This window comes from Microplitis mediator, chromosome 11 (genome assembly GCF_029852145.1).
Source record: "Microplitis mediator isolate UGA2020A chromosome 11, iyMicMedi2.1, whole genome shotgun sequence".
NCBI classification, from domain to species: domain Eukaryota; kingdom Metazoa; phylum Arthropoda; class Insecta; order Hymenoptera; family Braconidae; genus Microplitis; species Microplitis mediator.
In genome coordinates, this window is record NC_079979.1 from 131,202 (window position 1) to 150,409 (window position 19,208).

Here is a 19,208-nt window from a genome sequence, read left to right on the forward strand (position 1 = left end):
ATCCTGAACTTAGCAGACAGTTACAAATTGTCGGATTTTTTTTTTCAACAAATAAATTACAAAAAAAAAAAACTAAAAATATACACATGTAGAAAATTTAATAAAATGTAGGTGCAATTTTTCAAAATATTTTTTTTTTATAGTTAATCGTTTTTAAAAAAATTTAAAAACTGTCAGACGTCTTCTAACTTCAGTATCATAAAAAAATACAAAAAATCTAAAATATATACATATGTACGTTTTACAGTTTTTAACAAAAATATTTATTAATTAATTAATTAATCATTATTCAAAAAATGATTTAAAAAAACAAGCAATCGTAAATTATATAAAAGTTTGTATTGTCATTAGTTCTGGCGGTAAATAATTCCATGAATTAAAAACGAGTTTTCATATATTGTTGATCAACATTATGGAATTCTTAAGTAATCTTGTCTAATATTGCCCCTACGTAACAAAACAAACAGAAACTATAATTTTGATTCAAATAATTGATTAAAGTTCAAATGAATTTCTTTGTAAATTAACCAACCTAATCTTTTATAATACGCACTGACATGTTCAAACTTAGCAATTTTATAAATGAATCTTACACACGCATTCAGTTTCCTTTGTAATTTAAGTTGTAATATTAGTAAAAGCTGCAGCACGATAATAAAAAATTTTTATTAACTTTTAATTGTGACAATATTTTCCCATGATAAAGTGACAATTGACTGGTGATTATAAAAAAAAAAAAAAAAAAAAAATATTTTTATATAATAGATAATTTTATTAATTTGATGTCTATATAAATTGATATAAAAAATAATAATTGATTATTAAGTCAAGTCTTGAGGTAGACTGATAAATTGGTTGCAATGACACTGTCGCTGTGCTCAGGTAAACTAAAACCACCAGTAGAACTTGTGCTAGTGGTTGTTGTTTTCGTTGTTGAACTTGATTTTTCACTTAATGAATAAAAATTCGGAATGTTTGGTGTTGATGTACGCGCTTTCATCAGCACTGTTTTTTCAGTACTTTTATTTGTCGTCGTTTCTTTTATGGAAATTGACGAAACGTCACTGAATCCTGGCAAAGTCCAATTAGTTGCTAAATTACCATTAACTAATGATTTTTTAAATGGTGATTTTACTCGTTTTAAAGCAATCGTTATATCGGAATTTGATGAGGAACTCAACGCACTTGCTTGTTGAGTTTTTCGTGCTATCGGAATCAGCCAGGCAAGACCTAAACCCATCAAATAATCTTCCATTTTCTCTGGTGGTGATCCAATGTCTGTATCTGATACTGATACTGGAGTACTCAAAATATCTGATATACCAGAAAAACCCGAAAAACTATGAGAGCTACTTGTTGTTGTTGTTGATGTTATTTTATCACTTTTTATATTTTCAATTGAATTTCTTGTGCTACAATTTATTAAAAATGAATCTGATGATTTATTTGAATTTTTAACTTTATTAAACGGTACCACTGATTTATTATCATGATCGTCGGGTGTCAAAATATTTGAAGTTGGAATACTCAGAATACCAAGCGATGACGACGATGATGATGATGGTGTTAATTTATTATTTTCATTTGACGATTTTTTTTCTAATTCTTTCTCAGAGTCTTTGAACGACTGACCTAAATTATCAGAAATACCAAAATTATTTTTAGTATTCAAATCATTACCGTTAACCAGACGATTTTGCGGCGTATTAGCCGATTGAGATAAAACTCTTATCAATTTTCCCGGACTCCTTACACTCCTCTGGCTTTGGTTTCCAGTATCCGGAGTATCCAGTTCTTCAATTGTTGATAAATCATGCGGCAGCACTGGTCTTGTTGGAAATCTAAATAAAAAAAAAACCAATATAATATATTTTTAATTTATTCAATTATTAGTAAAAATACCTGACGTGGGCTTCTACGTCATGTCCATTCTCCATTGGAACTTGCGGTAAATCAGCAAGCATTCGAACAAAATCATTTCCCTGTTAAGTAATTAATAAATGTCATTAAAAAATTAAAAAAAATTTTTTTTTAAATATAAAATTACCTCTTTGGGTGGTGACGGTTTTTTGAATCCCTCAACTTTTTTGCTCTGCTCCAAAATTTCTTGAGATAATTTAGCGACCATATTGTCATCATTAGAAACAGATTTACTATCTTTTGATTGTTTAAATTTTTTAAATTTACTCAGATCATAATTTGCCGGTTCGTTGCTAATTATTTTAGGCTTTACTTTTATTTTTTGTTGAACAGGTGACGTTACTGGAGTAGTAGATTCAAAAGCTGGATCAACTTTATTTGAATTCAGATTTTCGCGTACCGTTGAACTTATTTTTGATTGAATATTCCGAACGGCATTTGTCATCTGCTTGATATTATGTAAATTTGTTGAAAAATTAGTCTCAGCTTGGTTGCGATTCTGGTCAATAAGAGCATCCAGTTTATTAATTTTTTGAATGCATTTCTCTTGCTCTTGCTGGTATCGTCTCAACTGTTCAACTTCATAGTCAGAGAGCTCTATTGGGTCTTGAGACATTTTACGTTGCTGACAATTAGCGCTACCACATGGACACTCTGACATACGGCTTATCAATGACAGAGTGTTGTCATCAGTATCAACTTGATCATTAAACTCTAAAATTTTAGCAATACGTTCAGGGCAGGGTATATTTGATGGTACGTTCATTATTCTAGGTGATGGAGTCTCTGGAGTCGAGACCGGTGATATATTTAGGGCCGAAAATTTATTTCTAATACTGTCATTGGTTGACAAGTCCAATAGTTCAAGTATCGAAGTAATATTACTGAGAACAGATAAATTAGAACTTGGTTTTATTGCCGCTAGACTTGCGTACGATGAAGAAGCTTGTGAATTATTTTCATAAACAATATTGTTTTTTATTTTTTCATATTTTTTTTGTTTATTTTTATGTTGACGGTGATTTCGTTTGCTGTCATTAATATCTAGAGAGTCTTGAGAACTTGAATCTTGACGCAGTGACGGACTAGTGACACGAGAAGCTGGCGCTGAATTATAAGGCAACTCTTTGGTAGGAGATTCAACTCCACTGGACGATAATGGACGAATTTTAGGAGAGGGATCTTTGCTCTTAGATGGTGAGCTCACTTGGATTTTACCATTTCCTACATTTATGACAATGCTACGACGTGACAGGTCGCTGTTGCTCGGTGTGTCTGGATGAGTTATAATTGTAACGATCGGCTCAACGTACTCGAGTTTCTCCGACGTATTTACTGGATCGGGAATGTTTTTTTGGTTTGATGGTCTCTCTGGTGATATTTCGACTTGGATACTCTTGTCTTTGCCTTCTTCTTCGTGCCTAGATGTCTGGACAGCTATTTCATTTCTATCCAAAGCTTTAACTTTTTTATTTATTTTGTCTTTTCGTAATTTTATTTTTTTATCTGACGCGTTGGATAAATTTATTACTTGGATTTCAGGTGAAGCTTTTCTTGTTGGTATTGGTTCTGGTATTGGTGCTGGTGATGATTCTGGTACTGGTATTGGTACTGGTGCTGGTACTGTTTTTGATAATTGATCTGTCGAATCTTCAACAGTTTTACTTTTATTACTGATATTATTAAAAAGTGGAGTCATGCTGGCGTCAAAAATATCATTTGGCAACGAAGCACCAAATTCTAACAGCAATAATTTTTTTTGTCTCTCAACTTTTTCCAACATTTCCAAAATTTGTTCGTCACGTGATGATTCTTTACGTTTGTCTTGATTTTTTGGATAAATCTGATCTTGAGGATCAGAAACCGGAAGTTCCCAAGATGCTCGAACTGGAGACTTTGAAGTTTTTTTATTACGCGGCAAAGTTATTATTTTTTCAGCCACTTGATTCTGTCGTTGATCCGGTAAAATTGCATCCAAGTCATGATCCATCAGTTTCTGTCTTGCTTTTTCGATTCTTTTTGTTCTCAACTCAGCTTGAGCTTTCCCACGATCTCGTTCCCGATACTCATTAGATTTTCGTATCTCAGCGTCATTTATTTTAGAAGCTTTTAATTTTTTTTCTTCCCGCGACAAAGTGTCTAAATTTTTAATTAAATTATTGTAATCACGTTTAACTTTTTCCCTGAGCAAAGCATCAGCACCACGTCGTCTGGATTTATTAACATTATCATTACTCTGTGTAATTATTTCTTTTGCAACTTCCCGAGCAGCATCTTGAGCATTTAATTCACCTTCAACGCTAATTATTCTTTCAACAACATTTGAATTATCACGAGTCCCTGGAGTTTTGCTTCTAGAACTCGTAGTTGGTCTGGTAGTAGATTTAGTAGTTGGTATTGATGTAGTTTGTGGAGGAATGTCGGAAAAATATGAAGAATCATCACTGACTGATGTAGTACTGACTAAATCAACATGATCATGAGGTCGCTGACGATAATCATCAGGATTGTATTTAAAATCACTTTGCTTTGAGTAAATACAAGTACAACAATCAGCACAGAGACATTCATTTGCGACGGTATCAGCTGGTTGGCTAATATCATCCTCTGATTCCTGCTGTTCTTGATGTATCTCAACGATAACTTGTTGTGGGGATTTAACTCTGGTTTTGACTGGTGATTTTTTAACAGTTTTACGTTTTTTAACTGAAGTTACTGGCGGATCACGAGTTGCTTTAGCCGGCAGACTTGAAATAATAGCTGATCTTACATTTTCAACCTCACGGACCTTCCGTAATCGTTGATGCTGTTTGGAAGCAGCGGAAGGTTCATTTCTTTTATGATTTATCAGTTGACTAGCTTCCTTGGCACGTTCGACAGCCGCAACATTATTTCTATATTTTTCAGCCTCCAAAATGACTTGAGACTGGGGCTGGATCGTCGCAGAATCATGTGCTAATCCAATATTATCCATTTCATCTTGATACCGCTGGTGTATTTCATTTATTTTTTTATTGTGCATACGCCGGAGCTCAGAATCTTTATTTTTTTCCAACTGATCCAATTCTTTGCGCGCGATATCTTTCGTACGCTCTAATAAATTACTTGATATGTCTTTTGACTGCTGCCTCACCTTGAATAAATAAAATAAAATAAATTAAATTTTAAATAATAATAATTATTTTAAAATAATTTACCTGCTCAATACGTAACCTCCGACGACGTTCACGTTCGAATTTTTTTATTTGCTCACGATCTGACAGCAAACTTTTTTCTCGACGTACACATACTGGATTAACTGTCACATAAACAGACATTTTAATAAATTACCTATACATTTATTATTATTAATTAATTTAATTAATAAATAAATATATATTTATATATATAAAATAATTATATCAACAACAAAACAACGGTTAGATTTTTTATCTCTTTCTGACATAAAATGGCGGCGGAATAAAAACCCAGCGACATTATTTTTAATTTATAATTTTAATTAACTAGAATTTTTAAATTTATATTTTTTTTATTTAACATTTTTTTTTATTTATTACAATTACGCCATTTTTAATAACAAAATAAAATTATTAAAAACTAATTTCAAACTGTCGGTAAATTATCATAAGATTTTTTTTTTTAATTAAAATTATATTTAAATATATGAAAAATATAATAAATATATAAATTTATTATTTATATGAATTATTATTAATAATTAAAATTAATTTTATTAAAATTTTTAAATGTCACTTGTGCGCAGACAGTATGCGCAGTTTGAATTAAACGCGCGCATGGAAAAGTTTAAAAATCGCCCGCTATAGCGCTGAGAGGTGACCAATTGTCCGACACTTTGGACAGTTTTCACAGAATTACAACAGCCGTAACCAGTCGTAACTTTACAACCGACCACTCCACTATTATTTTAATAAATCGCGCGTGACAGCTTAATAAAAAATCATTTAAATCCAATAGAAAAGTAATAATTAACAAGAAAAAAAAAATATTTAATTTCAAAATAAAAGAAATGGATTTGTGACAAAATGGTGAGAAGTTTTTTTTTCATCTGTTCCTTTTTTTTTTCTCATCAATAAGCTTCGACGTAATGGCTGTGTATTGAGCTTTGAGTCTAACGATTTATTGAGCAAAGCACGCAAATAAAATGCGTATTAAATAGCTCGTGTTTTAATTATTTTTAGTTTATTATTATATTTATTTAATTGACAAATCAAGCGCGGGAAAAATTTAAATTTATAAATTCCGAGGTTATCCCACAGCTGTTTGATAATTCTTATTTATTATTTTTCTGTCAATTTATTTTAAAATCGATTTATTGATAAAATATAAAATGGCGGGAATTTTAAAAATTTCAAAAAAAAAAAAAAAAAAAAAATTTCCAAGTCACGCGGATAAAATGACTAGTTGCGTAATTTTATGTTTGTTTTAAAATGACAAGTAAACCGCCCCCATAAAAGTTGTGATCGATAATTTTTTACGTCACACGTTATCAGTTATCTGATAAAACAAAATATCGTGGGCGTATAATAGAATAGGTTTTAGGGGACTAAAGGTCATTGGACTTTTAATAATTTAATTTAAAAATAAATTATTTATTTTTCAGACTGATTATGTCCAGGAGCACAAAAATTTGAAAAAAATCAAAACCTAGATTAAAGTTGTCAATTATGTGGTGGAGATAAATTTATCCTGAAGATTTTAAATAAAGAGATAAAAAGTTTAAATATTTTGGGTGAGTGTTAAAGTGAAGTGGGTCTCGGTGAGATGGCCTTCATGATGAAGAAGAAAAAGTACAAATTTTCAGTTGATCTTGTTCTGGAGGAACTCACCGCAGTGCCTTTTGTTAGTGCGGTTTTATTTGCCAAGATGCGATTGCTAGACGGTGGATCTTTCGTTGATCATTCAACTAGGTGAATATTATTATTATCTATATTTATCTTAAATTTTATGTCGATGGGTAATAAACAACCGTCACTTCCGGGTTTTGTACCACCCACGTTTTGTTTTTTGTTGGCTAATGGCCAGAATCTATGCCGATGACGTTCGAAACAGTATCCAGACCTGGAATTTGTTGAAAAGCTAAAAAAAGATTTTCCTTGGACGATAGATATTACCAATTACTCAAATACTTTTTAGATGACAAAAGTTTTTTTTTTATTAATCATTTTTTTTTTTTTAGACATTTATTTTAGCGAGACTGAGTAATGGGAAAGTTATCGTTGACTTAAATAATTTATAACTATTTTAGTAGTTTCAAATTCTGATTAAAGTTTAAAATATTCATAACTTTTGAACTTATTGAGATTAAGAACCCGAATTGGGCTCAAATTAAAGCTTATACTTTTTGCTACAATTTTCATTAATTTGTGGTCAAGTTTCGATTAATAGTTTTTAAAATATCGATCCATATCGACAAGAATTAAATATTTGAATTTTTAGCGGGAAAAATCTGGATTTCAAAAGTTTAAAAATTCATATTTATTAAACTAATGAAGATTTTGATCCGTAATCGGTCGTAAATTAAAGCTGAGACTGTTCTCAACAATTTTTATTCATATGTGATTAAGATTTGATCAATAGTTTCCGAAATATCGATCGATATCAAACATTTGAATTTTTGCGGGAAAAATTCGGCTTTAAAAATTAAAAAAATTCATAACTTTTAAACCAATTGAGATTTCCGTTCGGAATTGGGCTTAAATTAAAACTGAGCCTTTTCTTAACAATTTTCATGCGTGTTTGATCACGTTTCGAGCAATAGTTTCCGAGATATCGAATTTAAAAATCGTAAATTCAAAAATATTTTTAAATGACGCAAAAAAAAAAAACTTCCGTATAAGCGTTAAAAATATAAATATTTATGTAAATAAAATTCTATCAGTTTATCTCAGAATCATGCACGAATAAAATGCGGAAACAGTTTAATTTTAAGTACACAATCTAAACTGAAGCAACTGGTGTCTAAAATCAATAAAAAAAATATTTAAAAAACTAAAGCCGAATAAATAATTAATTGGTTACGGAAATGGAGTCGCGTCTAAAAATAATAACTTAAAGTAAATAAAAGCTATAATGCGGGTTAAATAAATAAATAAATAAATAAACAGAGCAATGAACTTGACAATAATAATCTAAAAATAAAAATAATTAATAAAAAGGTTATCCTTGAGCATTGATAACCTTTATTGTGATTATTTAAAAACTAGTATATGTATAAATGTCGTGCCGCACTGCGGTTTGTTCTGGCTACGATTTAATTAGGTTAACTTTATTAACATTAATACCAAAATAATTCATATTTTTTTTTCCGATAATCCTATGGCTTATAAATTTAATTTATCCAAACGCTCATTTACCTATGGCTTTAATAAATAAATGAATAAATAAATAATTTATACTTCCCTTTGAGTTATTAATCAAATGAGAATGAAAACCCATAGCTGTACCATAGTCGTAGTGGTGATTAATATGAACAATATATGAAGATAATGGACAATGTCCGTTGAGGACACGGCTTTTGATGAGGAAACGTCATATTATAAATTGTTTTATTTATTTTTTTTATATTTTTTTGCTGGGATACAGCCAAATTGTAAATTCCCGCGTCCTTGACCGCTATTACGAATTGCCAAAAACTCGGTTATGGAGTTTGAGGACAAACTGGACATTTTTTTTTTTTTTTTTTTAATAGAATAATATAAAAGAGGTATTGATTTATAGGTGTCTTATTAGGGAATGGTATGTACGGTAAATTAGTACCACATATGTAAATCAATAACCCTTGGCTACGTCATTCAATCAACTGATTTTTTTTTTTTTTTTTTTTTTATAAAAATAGAAAGTAAATTGATAACCTTTGGAAATATTGAGATCAAAGCTCGTTATCAGGCTGGAATTTAAGATATCATTTTTGGCTACAATTTTTGCTTTTAATTTAGTCGTTTTTGAATGATAGTTTTTGAGATATCGAATTATAAAGACTGACTTTACAAAACTAATCAGTAATTACTTTGATTTAAATTTTTTAAACTGCGAAAATTCCATAACTTTTTAAGGAAATAAGATTATGAAGCGAGATTGGTCTCAAATTAAAGCTCAGACTTTGAACTCCAAATTTCATGTTTCGTTGATTCAGTTTCGACTAATAGTTTTCGAGATATCGATCTATGTAGCTAAGGCTAGATTTCGACGATAAAATTTAAGTTTTTAATTTTACTTGAAATTTAAAACTTCTATAACTTTTAAATTCATTGGTATAGAGAGCTCTAGTTAGTCTCATTTTAAAGCTTAGACCTCTAGGAACAATTTTTGTTTGTGTTTTAGTAGTCGACAGTCTGTAGTTTCCAAAATATCAATTTTTTAAGACAATCGCTTTTGTTGGGACAAAAATGAAAAATTTTGTGTTCTGAATTTAAACTTTAAAAATTCGTAACTTTTAAACGAATTGAGATTAAGAGCTTCAGTTGGTTTAATTTTCAAGCTTAGACCTATAGAAACAAATTTCGTTTATGTTTTAATATTCTATAGTCTATAGTTTTTGAAATATCGATTCTTTAAGACAATCGCTTTTGTTGGGACAAAAATAAAAAATTTTGTATTTTGAATTTAAACTTTAAAAATTCGTAACTTTTAAACGAATTGAGATTGAGAGCTCCAGTTGGTTTCATTTTAAAGTTTAGACCTTTAGGGACTAATTTCGTTAATGTTCTAAATGTCTCTGATCAACAGTTTTAAAAATATTAATAAAAACTAATAGTTGGTCTGTAAATAAAATATAAAAATTTTTTACTTTCAAACAAACGTTCCACTTTGCCTCCACTTAATTTCATTGTCTCGTTATTGGCCGTGACCGTGATTGCCAGACATAGACAATAAAAATAATAATAATTGTAATAATATTCATGAATAGACATTACATTGAAAAAAAAAAAAAAAAAAAAAAAAAAAAAAAAAAAAAAAAAAAAAGAGTCATCCCAGTAAATGTATGATCTAACACTTGTTATTTGCATTTATATATTTTTACAAATGTACTCATCATCATCATCCTCATGATTATTATTAAATATCTACGTAATTATTTAATAGCCGATGACTTAATAATTTAAATTAATGATAAAAAAAAAATTTTAATTGATTTTTAAATTAATAACCGATATGCCAATCAAATGATTATTTTATTCCACGGCTGTGATAAGAAATAAATAATAAAATAGAGTATATTGATATCGAGGATTTAAGATTGAGAATAAAATGGAAAAAAATAAATTTTATTCGGGTGACTTTAGAAAGTTTATTCACTGGATTATGAAATAAAAGTTAAAAGCCTTGAACAGCCTTGCCACCACTTGTCTTACAGCCTTATATTATTACCCGACCATCGTTTATACTCTATATGTAATGAAAAAAAAATAAAATAAAGGTTGTGTATAAATTAATACTTTCCTTGATTTAATTACGTAACCGATTATCGGGAACTGCAACAAGTGAAAGAAGGCTACAGCCTTTTAAATCTTTTAAAATACTCAATTCACCTTTTTTTTTTTTTTTAAATATAAATATAAATATTTGAATAATAAATTTTAATAAAGACGGAAGTTTGATCGATTGAAAAAAATTATAATGGACCACTTGACCTCACTTGGAGTTAAATGATTGCATTCTCGATCGATTTACTGTTTTATATTGTCGTGTTGGTTTGACACTTGTCTGTTTTAAATTTATTATTATTTTTTATACTATTTATAACAAACGTTATTTTAAATATTTTTTAAGAAATTTGAATTTCAGAGTTTTTGAAATTTATAACTTGTAGAAAAATTGAGATTAAGAGATGAGATCATGCTCAAATTAAGGCTGAGACCCTTAAATACAAATTTCGTTTTTGGTTGATAGAGTTCCGATAAATAGTTTTCGAAATATCGATCTATATAGACAGAGGAAAATTTTTTTGTCAATTTCAATTTTTAAATCTGAAAGCGGGAACTTTTAAAATTCATAACTTATAGGAAAATTAAAGTTTTGAGATGGAATTGGGTTCAAATTAAAGGGAAGAATTTAATAAAGAATTTCTGTTTTTGGTTGATGGGGCTCCGATCAATAGTTTTCGAGATATCGATCTGTATTATGAATTTCGATGGAAAAAATTAGACTTTTATACTTAAAAAATTAATAAGTTCTAGAAGAATTGAGATAAAGTCTTCTTCTTGGTCTCATTTTCAAGTTTAGACCTTCCGCTATAATTTATGTTTATATTTAATTAGGTTTCGATCGATAGTTTTCGAGATATCGATCTATGTAGACAGAGGAAAATTTTTTTGACAATTTCAATTTTTAAATCTGAAAGCGGGAACTTTTAAAATTCATAACTTATAGGAAAATTAAAGTTTTGAGATGGGATTGGGTTCAAATTAAAGGGAAGAATTTAATAAAGAATTTCTGTTTTTGGTTGATGGGGCTCCGATCAATAGTTTTCGAGATATCGATCTGTATTATGAATTTCGATGGAAAAAATTAGACTTTTATACTTAAAAAATTAATAAGTTCTAGAAGAATTGAGATAAAGTCTTCTTCTTGGTCTCATTTTCAAGTTTAGACCTTCCGCTATAATTTATGTTTATATTTAATTAGGTTTCGATCGATAGTTTTCGAGATATCGATCTATGTAGACAGAGGAAAATTTTTTTGACAATTTCAATTTTTAAATCTGAAAGCGGGAACTTTTAAAATTCATAACTTATAGGAAAATTAAAGTTTTGAGATGGGATTGGGTTCAAATTAAAAGGAAGAATTTAATAAAGAATTTCTGTTTTTGGTTGATGGGGCTCCGATCAATAGTTTTCGAGATATCGATCTGTATTATGAATTTCGATGGAAAAAATTAGACTTTTGAACTTAAAAAATTAATAATTTCTAGAAGATTTGAGATAAAGTCTTGTTCTTGGTCTCATTTTCAAGTTTAGACCTTCCGCTATAATTAATGTTTATTTTTAATTAGGTTTCGATCAATAGTTCTCGAGATATCGATCTATATAAATGGAAATCAAATATTAGTTGGAATTTTCGCGGGAAAAATTAGACTTTTGAACTTGTAAAATTCATAATTTTAAAACTAATACAGATTTAGAGGCGTCTTTGGGCTCAAACTAAAGCTTAGACTTTTCTTTAAAATTTTCATTTATGTTTAATAGATTTACAACCAATATTTTTTAAGATATAAATAATTCTGGTATCAAAAAAAATTTTCAAAATTTTAAACAAAATAATAAATTATAAAATCTTGTGTATATTCAATTGTCCATTTTACTACGGACTTAGTACCTTAGTGTAATTACAATATAACACGCAATGTTATTTTTTTTCTGAGTAGCATTAATCAATACAAAAGCCACGGTCATATTTTCTTAATCCCGTACATTTAAATCCATTTGAAATAATCTTCTATAAGACTCTTAAATTCATATATATTATTTTTAATCACGTACATAGACTTTTATTTAATATATAATATATATAGATATATGAGCTAAATAGAATAAACTTTCTTATAAAGTAAAAGAGAATACTTTCATCAGTTTCACAAGTGAAAATCTTAAGCTAATTTAGCTAAAAGTATTCTCACTCACGCCAACTAAATAAATTTAATTATTTTTTTTCTTTATTGGAATAAAAACAAAAGAAATGCCTCAGGTGAGGATCGAACTCACGACCTTAAGATTATGAGACTTACGCGCTGCCATCTGCGCTACTGAGACGTGTTATATGCCGAAAAATTTAGAACTTATTTAACAGGGGTTCGCATTTATCTCTCTGTTACACTCAAGTCCACGAACGGTACTGTCTTTGTTGCACTTGTGTAGCAAATGGAAACTGTGGCCAAGTTTTTCTCTTAAACAAACGAATATTATCGAATAATTGAAGCGCACTTAACTAGATTAGACAGTAGTGCATCGAAGTACAGTCTGCATTTTGTATTTAGAGAAACCAGGAATTAATTTTTCATTAATTAAATAAATTTTTATGTTGACATTAGTGTCGAGCGGTAAATTTCCGTTAGTTTGAGTACCCACAACCTATACTTATTTTGAATATTTACAAAGTCGTATAATATGGTCACATTTATTTCAAAATGTAAATTATTATTATTTCAGGGAAGAAGTTCAGGAGCACACGGTACGATGGAATGCTAAATTTGAATTTTTATGCAAAATGAGTGCCAGTGCTTCTACTGGAGTCCTCGATCCTTGTGTTCTGCGGATATCCATAAGAAAAGTAATTTTCTTAAAAAAATAAATATGAATTGTAATTAAAAATAATAAATTAATTTTAGGAATTAAAAGGAGGTCGATCATTTCAAAAATTAGGATTCACTGATTTAAATCTTGCGGAGTTTGCTGGAGCTGGATTGTGTAGACGCAGATGTTTGTTGGAAGGCTATGACGCGCGTCATCGCCAGGATAATTCGATGCTGAGAGTCGCTATCAAGATGAACATGCTCTCTGGAGACATTCTTTTTAAAGTGTAAGTTTATTATTATTATGATTTATATAAAATGGGCTGTCAATTGACTGGTAAATTAATTCTAGACCGTCGCCGTCGTTGAAACAAACTCAGCTAACGGTTCCTGGTGCTCCAGGTGCTCCAGGAATTGCTGACGAAATAATTGGCGGTGACAGATGTTCTAATCGCGAGGACTACGTATCAAGTGGTTCTTTAGCTGGCAGTACAGCGAGCGCTAGCAGTGGGTTTGGTAGTCTTCCTAAAAAGAGGCCTGCGCTTTTTTCTTCCGGTAAGTTTATTTTTTTTAATTTAAAACTTTTAAACTAATTTAAATTACGGGCTGGGGTTGGGCTCAAATTAAAGCTTAGACCTGTAGGAACAATTTTTTATTTATGTCTGATCTACTTCCAGTCAATAGTTTTCAAGATATAGATGAATATCGAATGTTTGAATTTTCGCGGGAAAAATCCGTCTTTCAAATGTTAGAAAATTCATAATTTTTAAACTAATTAATATTAAGGGTAAAGATTGGGCTTAAATTAAAGCTTAGACTTTTCTCTACAGTTATAATTAGTGTTCGATAAAATTTCGAGCAATAGTTTCTACGATAATAATTACAGCTGATTTTAAAATCAACAGAATTGCTCAGCGGGACGGAATCCTACGACCCAATGACATTAAATGAAGTGGTACCTTCAGCAGTGCCTCCAGATGTACTGACCGAGGTTCACACTGAGTCAGGACACTCTCGAAACTCGAGTAACACCAGCCAGCTGAGCAAAGGCTCCGGCTACGGTTCTCTAAACTCCCACAGTCAGCACAGCAGACAAAGCAGCAGCGGTGACAGCGGACACATCAGGTAATAAATTAATTCTATTACCTAATTACCCACTTGTAATATCCATTAATTATTTAACACTAGGGTTCATCTACTAATAAATCATCAGCTCTACGGAATTTCCTCAGCTAGGGTTATTTTATTTTATTTTATTTTTTAAATGAAAATATATTTTGTTTTATAATTTTGCATGAAAATATTTTGTGTTAATTATTATAGGTCACCCTCTTGGCCGGTATGGGCGCCACGGCTCCCTACCCTGTCACAAAATGAACCTTACCAACAAAAAAGTTCCCTAAATAATCAGACATTATTAACTCCCCCGTCACCGCTGTCTCGATTGAGTACAGAAACGTCAACTCCAAAGCGTTTTTGGACAAACTCTATCCCACCCGAGCCCGTTAGATCCTTGAGTAATGTCCTAAAAACAAGTTGTCCAGTTGGTTCAAATGCCAACGGCACCTGCTCTACCAGAGACAGCATTAACTTCAAAAGACCTCCGCCGCGAATTTCCCAGTCAACCTGGCGCAATATGTCCAAGACTTGTGACTGCATTGATCACCAGCCAAGTCCAGTTTTATTGCGCCTCGGTGACCAGGCACGTGCTGTCTCATCACCAGATCCTCTTCATCGGCCCGAAACTCCTCGCGCCTCCTCGTTTATCTCCGCCGCTGCTCAGACCCTCAGGTAGGTTATCACCGGTTATTAATTATCTTATGGGTTATCGGTTTTGCCTCGAGTTCTTACTGGTTTCCGAAGCTTTTCCTAACTGATCTCATCAAATCATATATCAGATCTAGGCGCTTTCATTATCATTTATTTATTTAAATCTTAAGATTTCCGATATCTTTACACTAAAATTTCCATAACTTTTCTTCAAATAATCGTATCGATTTGAAAAAATTTTTTTTTAAAAGCTTTAAGCCTCTACTTTGATGTCTACTATGATAATATTTAAAAAAAAAAGTTTATAAAAACCTACAGGACTTGTCATGACTTTTTTCTAATTTTCAAAATTTCTTTGGGTGAATTTTTGGTGTGAAAAAATTTTTCTGGTACTTGGTCATGTCAGACATAAAAAGTAGAAACTTTGAGGTTTAATTAAAAATTTTTTCGAATACTCTATGATGATTTAAATAGAAGTGGTTGAATTTTAAAAGGAAATTCTTATGATAAAAAGTAAAAGCTTATTTAGAAATGTGGATGGCTTTTGTTTGGAAACTTGCAGAGGCATCGGAGGTGGGCACAGAAAATTACTTGATGGTACGGGAGGGAAACTAGCAACAGTTACAACAAGTCCAGACTCTGATGAATCGATGCTAAGTGTCCCATCAGATGTATCGACTGCTACTTTGCAGCATCGTAACAGCATTACCCCATTGTATGCTTTATCTTATCTATTTAATATTTTAAAAACTAGCTTGTGCATGTGCTTATCATTTACATTATTAGTTCCTAATTATATTTATCACTATCATTATAAATTTACTAGTGTTTTTAATTGATCTTTTTTTTTTTTTATCGAAGAAATCCTTCTGGTGGATCGGGACTCAGTGAAACTGGATCATTGGATCGCGCAAAAGCAGCACTTGAGCGGCGGAAAAAAGCTGAAGACTCGACTGGTAACTCGGTAGCATGCAGAGTTGAAGTGACACGTCCTAATCCGGACTCATTGATTGACGAATTGCTTAAAGCAACAAATTTAGAGCAGACTGATCTCGAAAGTGCTGAGAGTAAGTCATTTTTATTTAATTTACTTGTAAAGTTTATTTGATTAAGAGATCAGATTGGTTTCATTTTAACGATAAGACTTTTTACTAGAGTTGATTAACTTTCGATTAATAGTTTGTGAGATATAAAACTTATAAGACGGAATCAAAGTTGGGAAATTAAAACTTGGAGTTTTTTTTTTTTTTTTTTTTAATGAACTTTGAAAATCGATTACTCGAAACTTAATTAAGATTAAGGAACAAGATTGGTCACTAATTGAAGCTTAAACTTTTTAAAATGAATTTCATTTTTGGTTGATTATCTTTCGATGAATAGTTTACGAGGTATCGATCTATATTTTGATATTACGGTGAAAATATTGGTCGTATGAAAAAAATTTTTAAGTAAAAGTTGTAGGAAATTTAATTTTCTAACAAAAGTGTCTCTTATAATTTTTTTATGAGACTAATAAAAAAGCCGTAATTTCAAAATTAAGATTTTTATAATTAACAAAAATTTGAATAATTCATTATAAATCTTAATTTTAGAATTTCGGTTAAAATATCGGTCATATAAAAAAATTTTTCTAGCAAAAGTTGTAGGAAATTTAATTTTACAAAAAAAAAGGTCTCTTATGATTTTTTTATACGACCAATATTTTCACCGTAATTTCAAAATTAAGATTCATAATGAATGATTCAAATTTTTGATAATTACGAAAATCTTAATTTTGGAATTACGGTGAAAATATCGGTCATATAAAAAATTTTTTTTAGCAAAAGTTGTAGGAAATTTAATTTTACAAAAAAAATGTCTCTTATGATTTTTTCATACGACCAATATTTTCACCGTAATTTCAAAATTAAGATTCATAATGAATGATTCAAATTTTTGATAATTACGAAAATTTGAAATTTGAAATTACGGTGAAAATATTGATCTTATGAAAAAATCATAAGAGACATTTTTCTTAGAAAATTGAATTTCCTACAACTTTTGTTTAAAAAATTTTCTGATCAGACCAATATTTTTGCCGTAATATCTAACATTAGGGTCATTCATTTCAAAATTAAGGCAAAAATCTTGTCCCTATTTTATGACTTTTAAACAAATTGAGATAGAAGGCTCTAGTCGGCCTCATTTTAGAGCTTAAACTTTTGACAAGGATTTTAATTTTTGTTTAGTCTAATTTAAATAATTAGTTTTCGAGTTATAAAAGTTAAAAATGTAAAATAGTTAATTATAAATAAAAAATTGTTGTTATTAGCGTCTGGATTGCAATTATTTATTGGAAAAGACGGTACAACAGCACTTGGTAGTCATGAAATAAAAAGCCAAATGCCGGCAGGTGTATTTAAACAAGTTGTTATGGAAGAAAACAATAGGTAACATCAGCAGATTACGACGACAATGTCGTCGACGTCTGGATCCTCACTAAGAAGACAGTACTCGTCATCACGACAGTCAACAATACCACCAACATTTTCCCTAGCTCTTGTACCGGAACTCGTTATGGAAACTTCCGAACCGAGATAGTAAAAAAACATTATATTTTTTAACAAATATATTATTTATCCACTTTATCATTTTTTTAAAAAAATTTTTTCGGGAATTTCTGTCTGATTTCTACAGTCCACCGAATTCTGATCACGTCTGAATCGCACATGAGACTAAGACTTTATTTTCGTTATTTTTACTCTGTACTAAATAATTATTTAAAATATTTTTCTTCCTGGACTAAAAAAAAATTCGTAGTTAAAATAAAATTTAAAAAAATTAAATAGATAGAAAAATAAATAAAAGTTTTATCAATTTTTAACTACAATTACTTGCATCAATCTTTATTTAAAAATGTAAATATTTTAATCAAATGGCTACGGTGTTTTTTTTTTTAATTTTTAATTTTAAACGAGCTTGAATTAATTAATATTTCGATGCAAGTTAATTAAATGTTAAAAATTTGTATATATTAATTATTAAATATTAAATTTAAAAATATGTAGTTGTTATTTAGATAAGTGGCGCTTCAAACAGACAAATAATAATTTAAAATATTTAGTTATGGCTCTGGAAATTTTAAATCATAAAAAAACAATGAATACAAATTTATTTAATGATCATAACTTTTTTAATTTTGAAATTATCGATTCGCGGATAAGGACCTTTTTTGTAGGAAATTTAATTTCCTACAAAAAAGTCTTATGCCGCGAGTCGATTAGTTCAATGTTTAAAAAATTATGGAAACAATTAAAATCCGCGGGGTTAAAATTTTTAAATAATTTTTTATTGTTCAAAATAAACGGAGCCAGATCTAATTAGTTATACAAACATCAATCGATACATCAATATTATTATTTAATTTAAAAATAAAATAAAATTTTGTTCGCCACTTGATGGATGCCATAAATTCCAATTTAAAAAATTAAATAATTAAAAAAAGGTGGAATTGAAGGATATTTATTATTTAAATAATTAATTAATAAAATTAGACTTGCCAAAATATAATTACTATTTTTTTTTTTTTCGTTATTTTCGATTATTAAATCATCACGTGACATCACTGACTGATTTCTTAAGGTATTAATAAGAATTATTATTATTATTAATTATAAAACGCAGTGGCTTCTTAATTATATCTCAGTGACTATTTTCTTCCAATTGTATGAAAATATAAAATTTTTTAATTATATAAATATTTTGTAAAGAGAATGATGAGTTTATTCGAATAATATTTTTATTACAAATATCTGTACTTTGTTTTTTTTTTAATAAAATTTGATATTTGTAATAAAATATTTTTATCATTCTCTGTCGAGTAATTTTTATTGTATAATTATAATTATTATTACTATAACAATTAATTGATAAATTAATTTTTTCTTTCTTTTATAAATAATTTGCGCGTGAAAAAAAAAAAAAAACAGATATTATTGTTGTGATATTTATGATAATTGTAATAATTTAATTATTACTGTATTGTCAATTGTATTATACGTGTATATGTATATACATATACATATGTATACATATATATATTGATTTAAAAAAAAATAAAATAAATAATAATTAATTTTTATTCTTTATAAGAAAATTTTTTCTTATGCCAATTCAAATACTGACCGGCTTAATATTTAAAGAGCATGCGCACAAAATTTTGAATTTTACGTTTTACACATAAAAATTATTTTTTCCTGTATTTAAATTAACGGAAAGTTGAAATATTTTT

General features: G+C 29.3%; 2 protein-coding genes and 1 non-coding gene across 5 annotated transcripts; 1 reads left to right on the forward strand and 2 right to left on the reverse strand.

Moving 5' to 3' along the window:
- Window positions 1-391: 391 nt before the first annotated feature.
- On the reverse strand, window positions 392-5,380 carry LOC130677302 (uncharacterized). The gene is made up of 4 exons (XM_057484004.1): window positions 5,118-5,380; window positions 2,048-5,053; window positions 1,903-1,982; window positions 392-1,841 (listed from the first exon to the last, which is right to left on the reverse strand). The coding sequence occupies exons 1-4, from the start codon at window positions 5,235-5,237 to the stop codon at window positions 827-829; spliced, it is 4,221 nt and encodes a 1,406-aa protein (XP_057339987.1). The 5' UTR covers window positions 5,238-5,380; the 3' UTR covers window positions 392-826.
- A 400-nt stretch (window positions 5,381-5,780) lies between these two features.
- LOC130677379 (EEIG family member 2) lies at window positions 5,781-18,689 on the forward strand. 3 transcript variants are annotated; one of them, XM_057484119.1, is made up of 10 exons: window positions 5,781-5,966; window positions 6,542-6,848; window positions 13,086-13,206; window positions 13,265-13,455; window positions 13,521-13,723; window positions 14,074-14,293; window positions 14,492-14,959; window positions 15,501-15,653; window positions 15,800-16,005; window positions 17,250-18,689. In XM_057484119.1, exons 2-10 carry the CDS (start codon window positions 6,703-6,705, stop codon window positions 17,369-17,371), a joined length of 1,830 nt encoding a protein of 609 aa, XP_057340102.1. In that variant the 5' UTR covers window positions 5,781-5,966; window positions 6,542-6,702; the 3' UTR covers window positions 17,372-18,689. The 3 variants fall into 3 exon arrangements, with proteins under 3 accessions (XP_057340102.1, XP_057340103.1, XP_057340104.1); XM_057484120.1 differs by lacking the exon at window positions 15,501-15,653 and having other exon boundaries at window positions 5,782-5,966; window positions 17,250-18,688; XM_057484121.1 differs by lacking the exon at window positions 14,492-14,959 and having other exon boundaries at window positions 5,784-5,966; window positions 17,250-18,680.
- On the reverse strand, window positions 12,617-12,689 carry Trnam-cau (transfer RNA methionine (anticodon CAU)). The gene has a single exon. It is a non-coding gene; the product is annotated as a tRNA-Met (tRNA).
- Window positions 18,690-19,208: the final 519 nt, after the last annotated feature.

Coding starts and splice junctions, on each gene's coding strand:
- LOC130677302 (XM_057484004.1), bottom strand. CDS start 5,237: ATGTCTGTTTATGTGACAGTTAATCCAGTATGTGTACGTCGAGAAAAA. Junction 1,983..2,047: donor AACCGTCACCACCCAAAGAG/GTAATTTTATAT, acceptor ATTACTTAACAG/GGAAATGATTTTGTTCGAAT. Junction 1,842..1,902: donor GACGTAGAAGCCCACGTCAG/GTATTTTTACTA, acceptor TTTTTTATTTAG/ATTTCCAACAAGACCAGTGC.
- LOC130677379 (XM_057484119.1), top strand. CDS start 6,703: ATGGCCTTCATGATGAAGAAGAAAAAGTACAAATTTTCAGTTGATCTT. Junction 6,849..13,085: donor TTCGTTGATCATTCAACTAG/GTGAATATTATT, acceptor TTATTATTTCAG/GGAAGAAGTTCAGGAGCACA. Junction 16,006..17,249: donor TGATCTCGAAAGTGCTGAGA/GTAAGTCATTTT, acceptor TGTTGTTATTAG/CGTCTGGATTGCAATTATTT.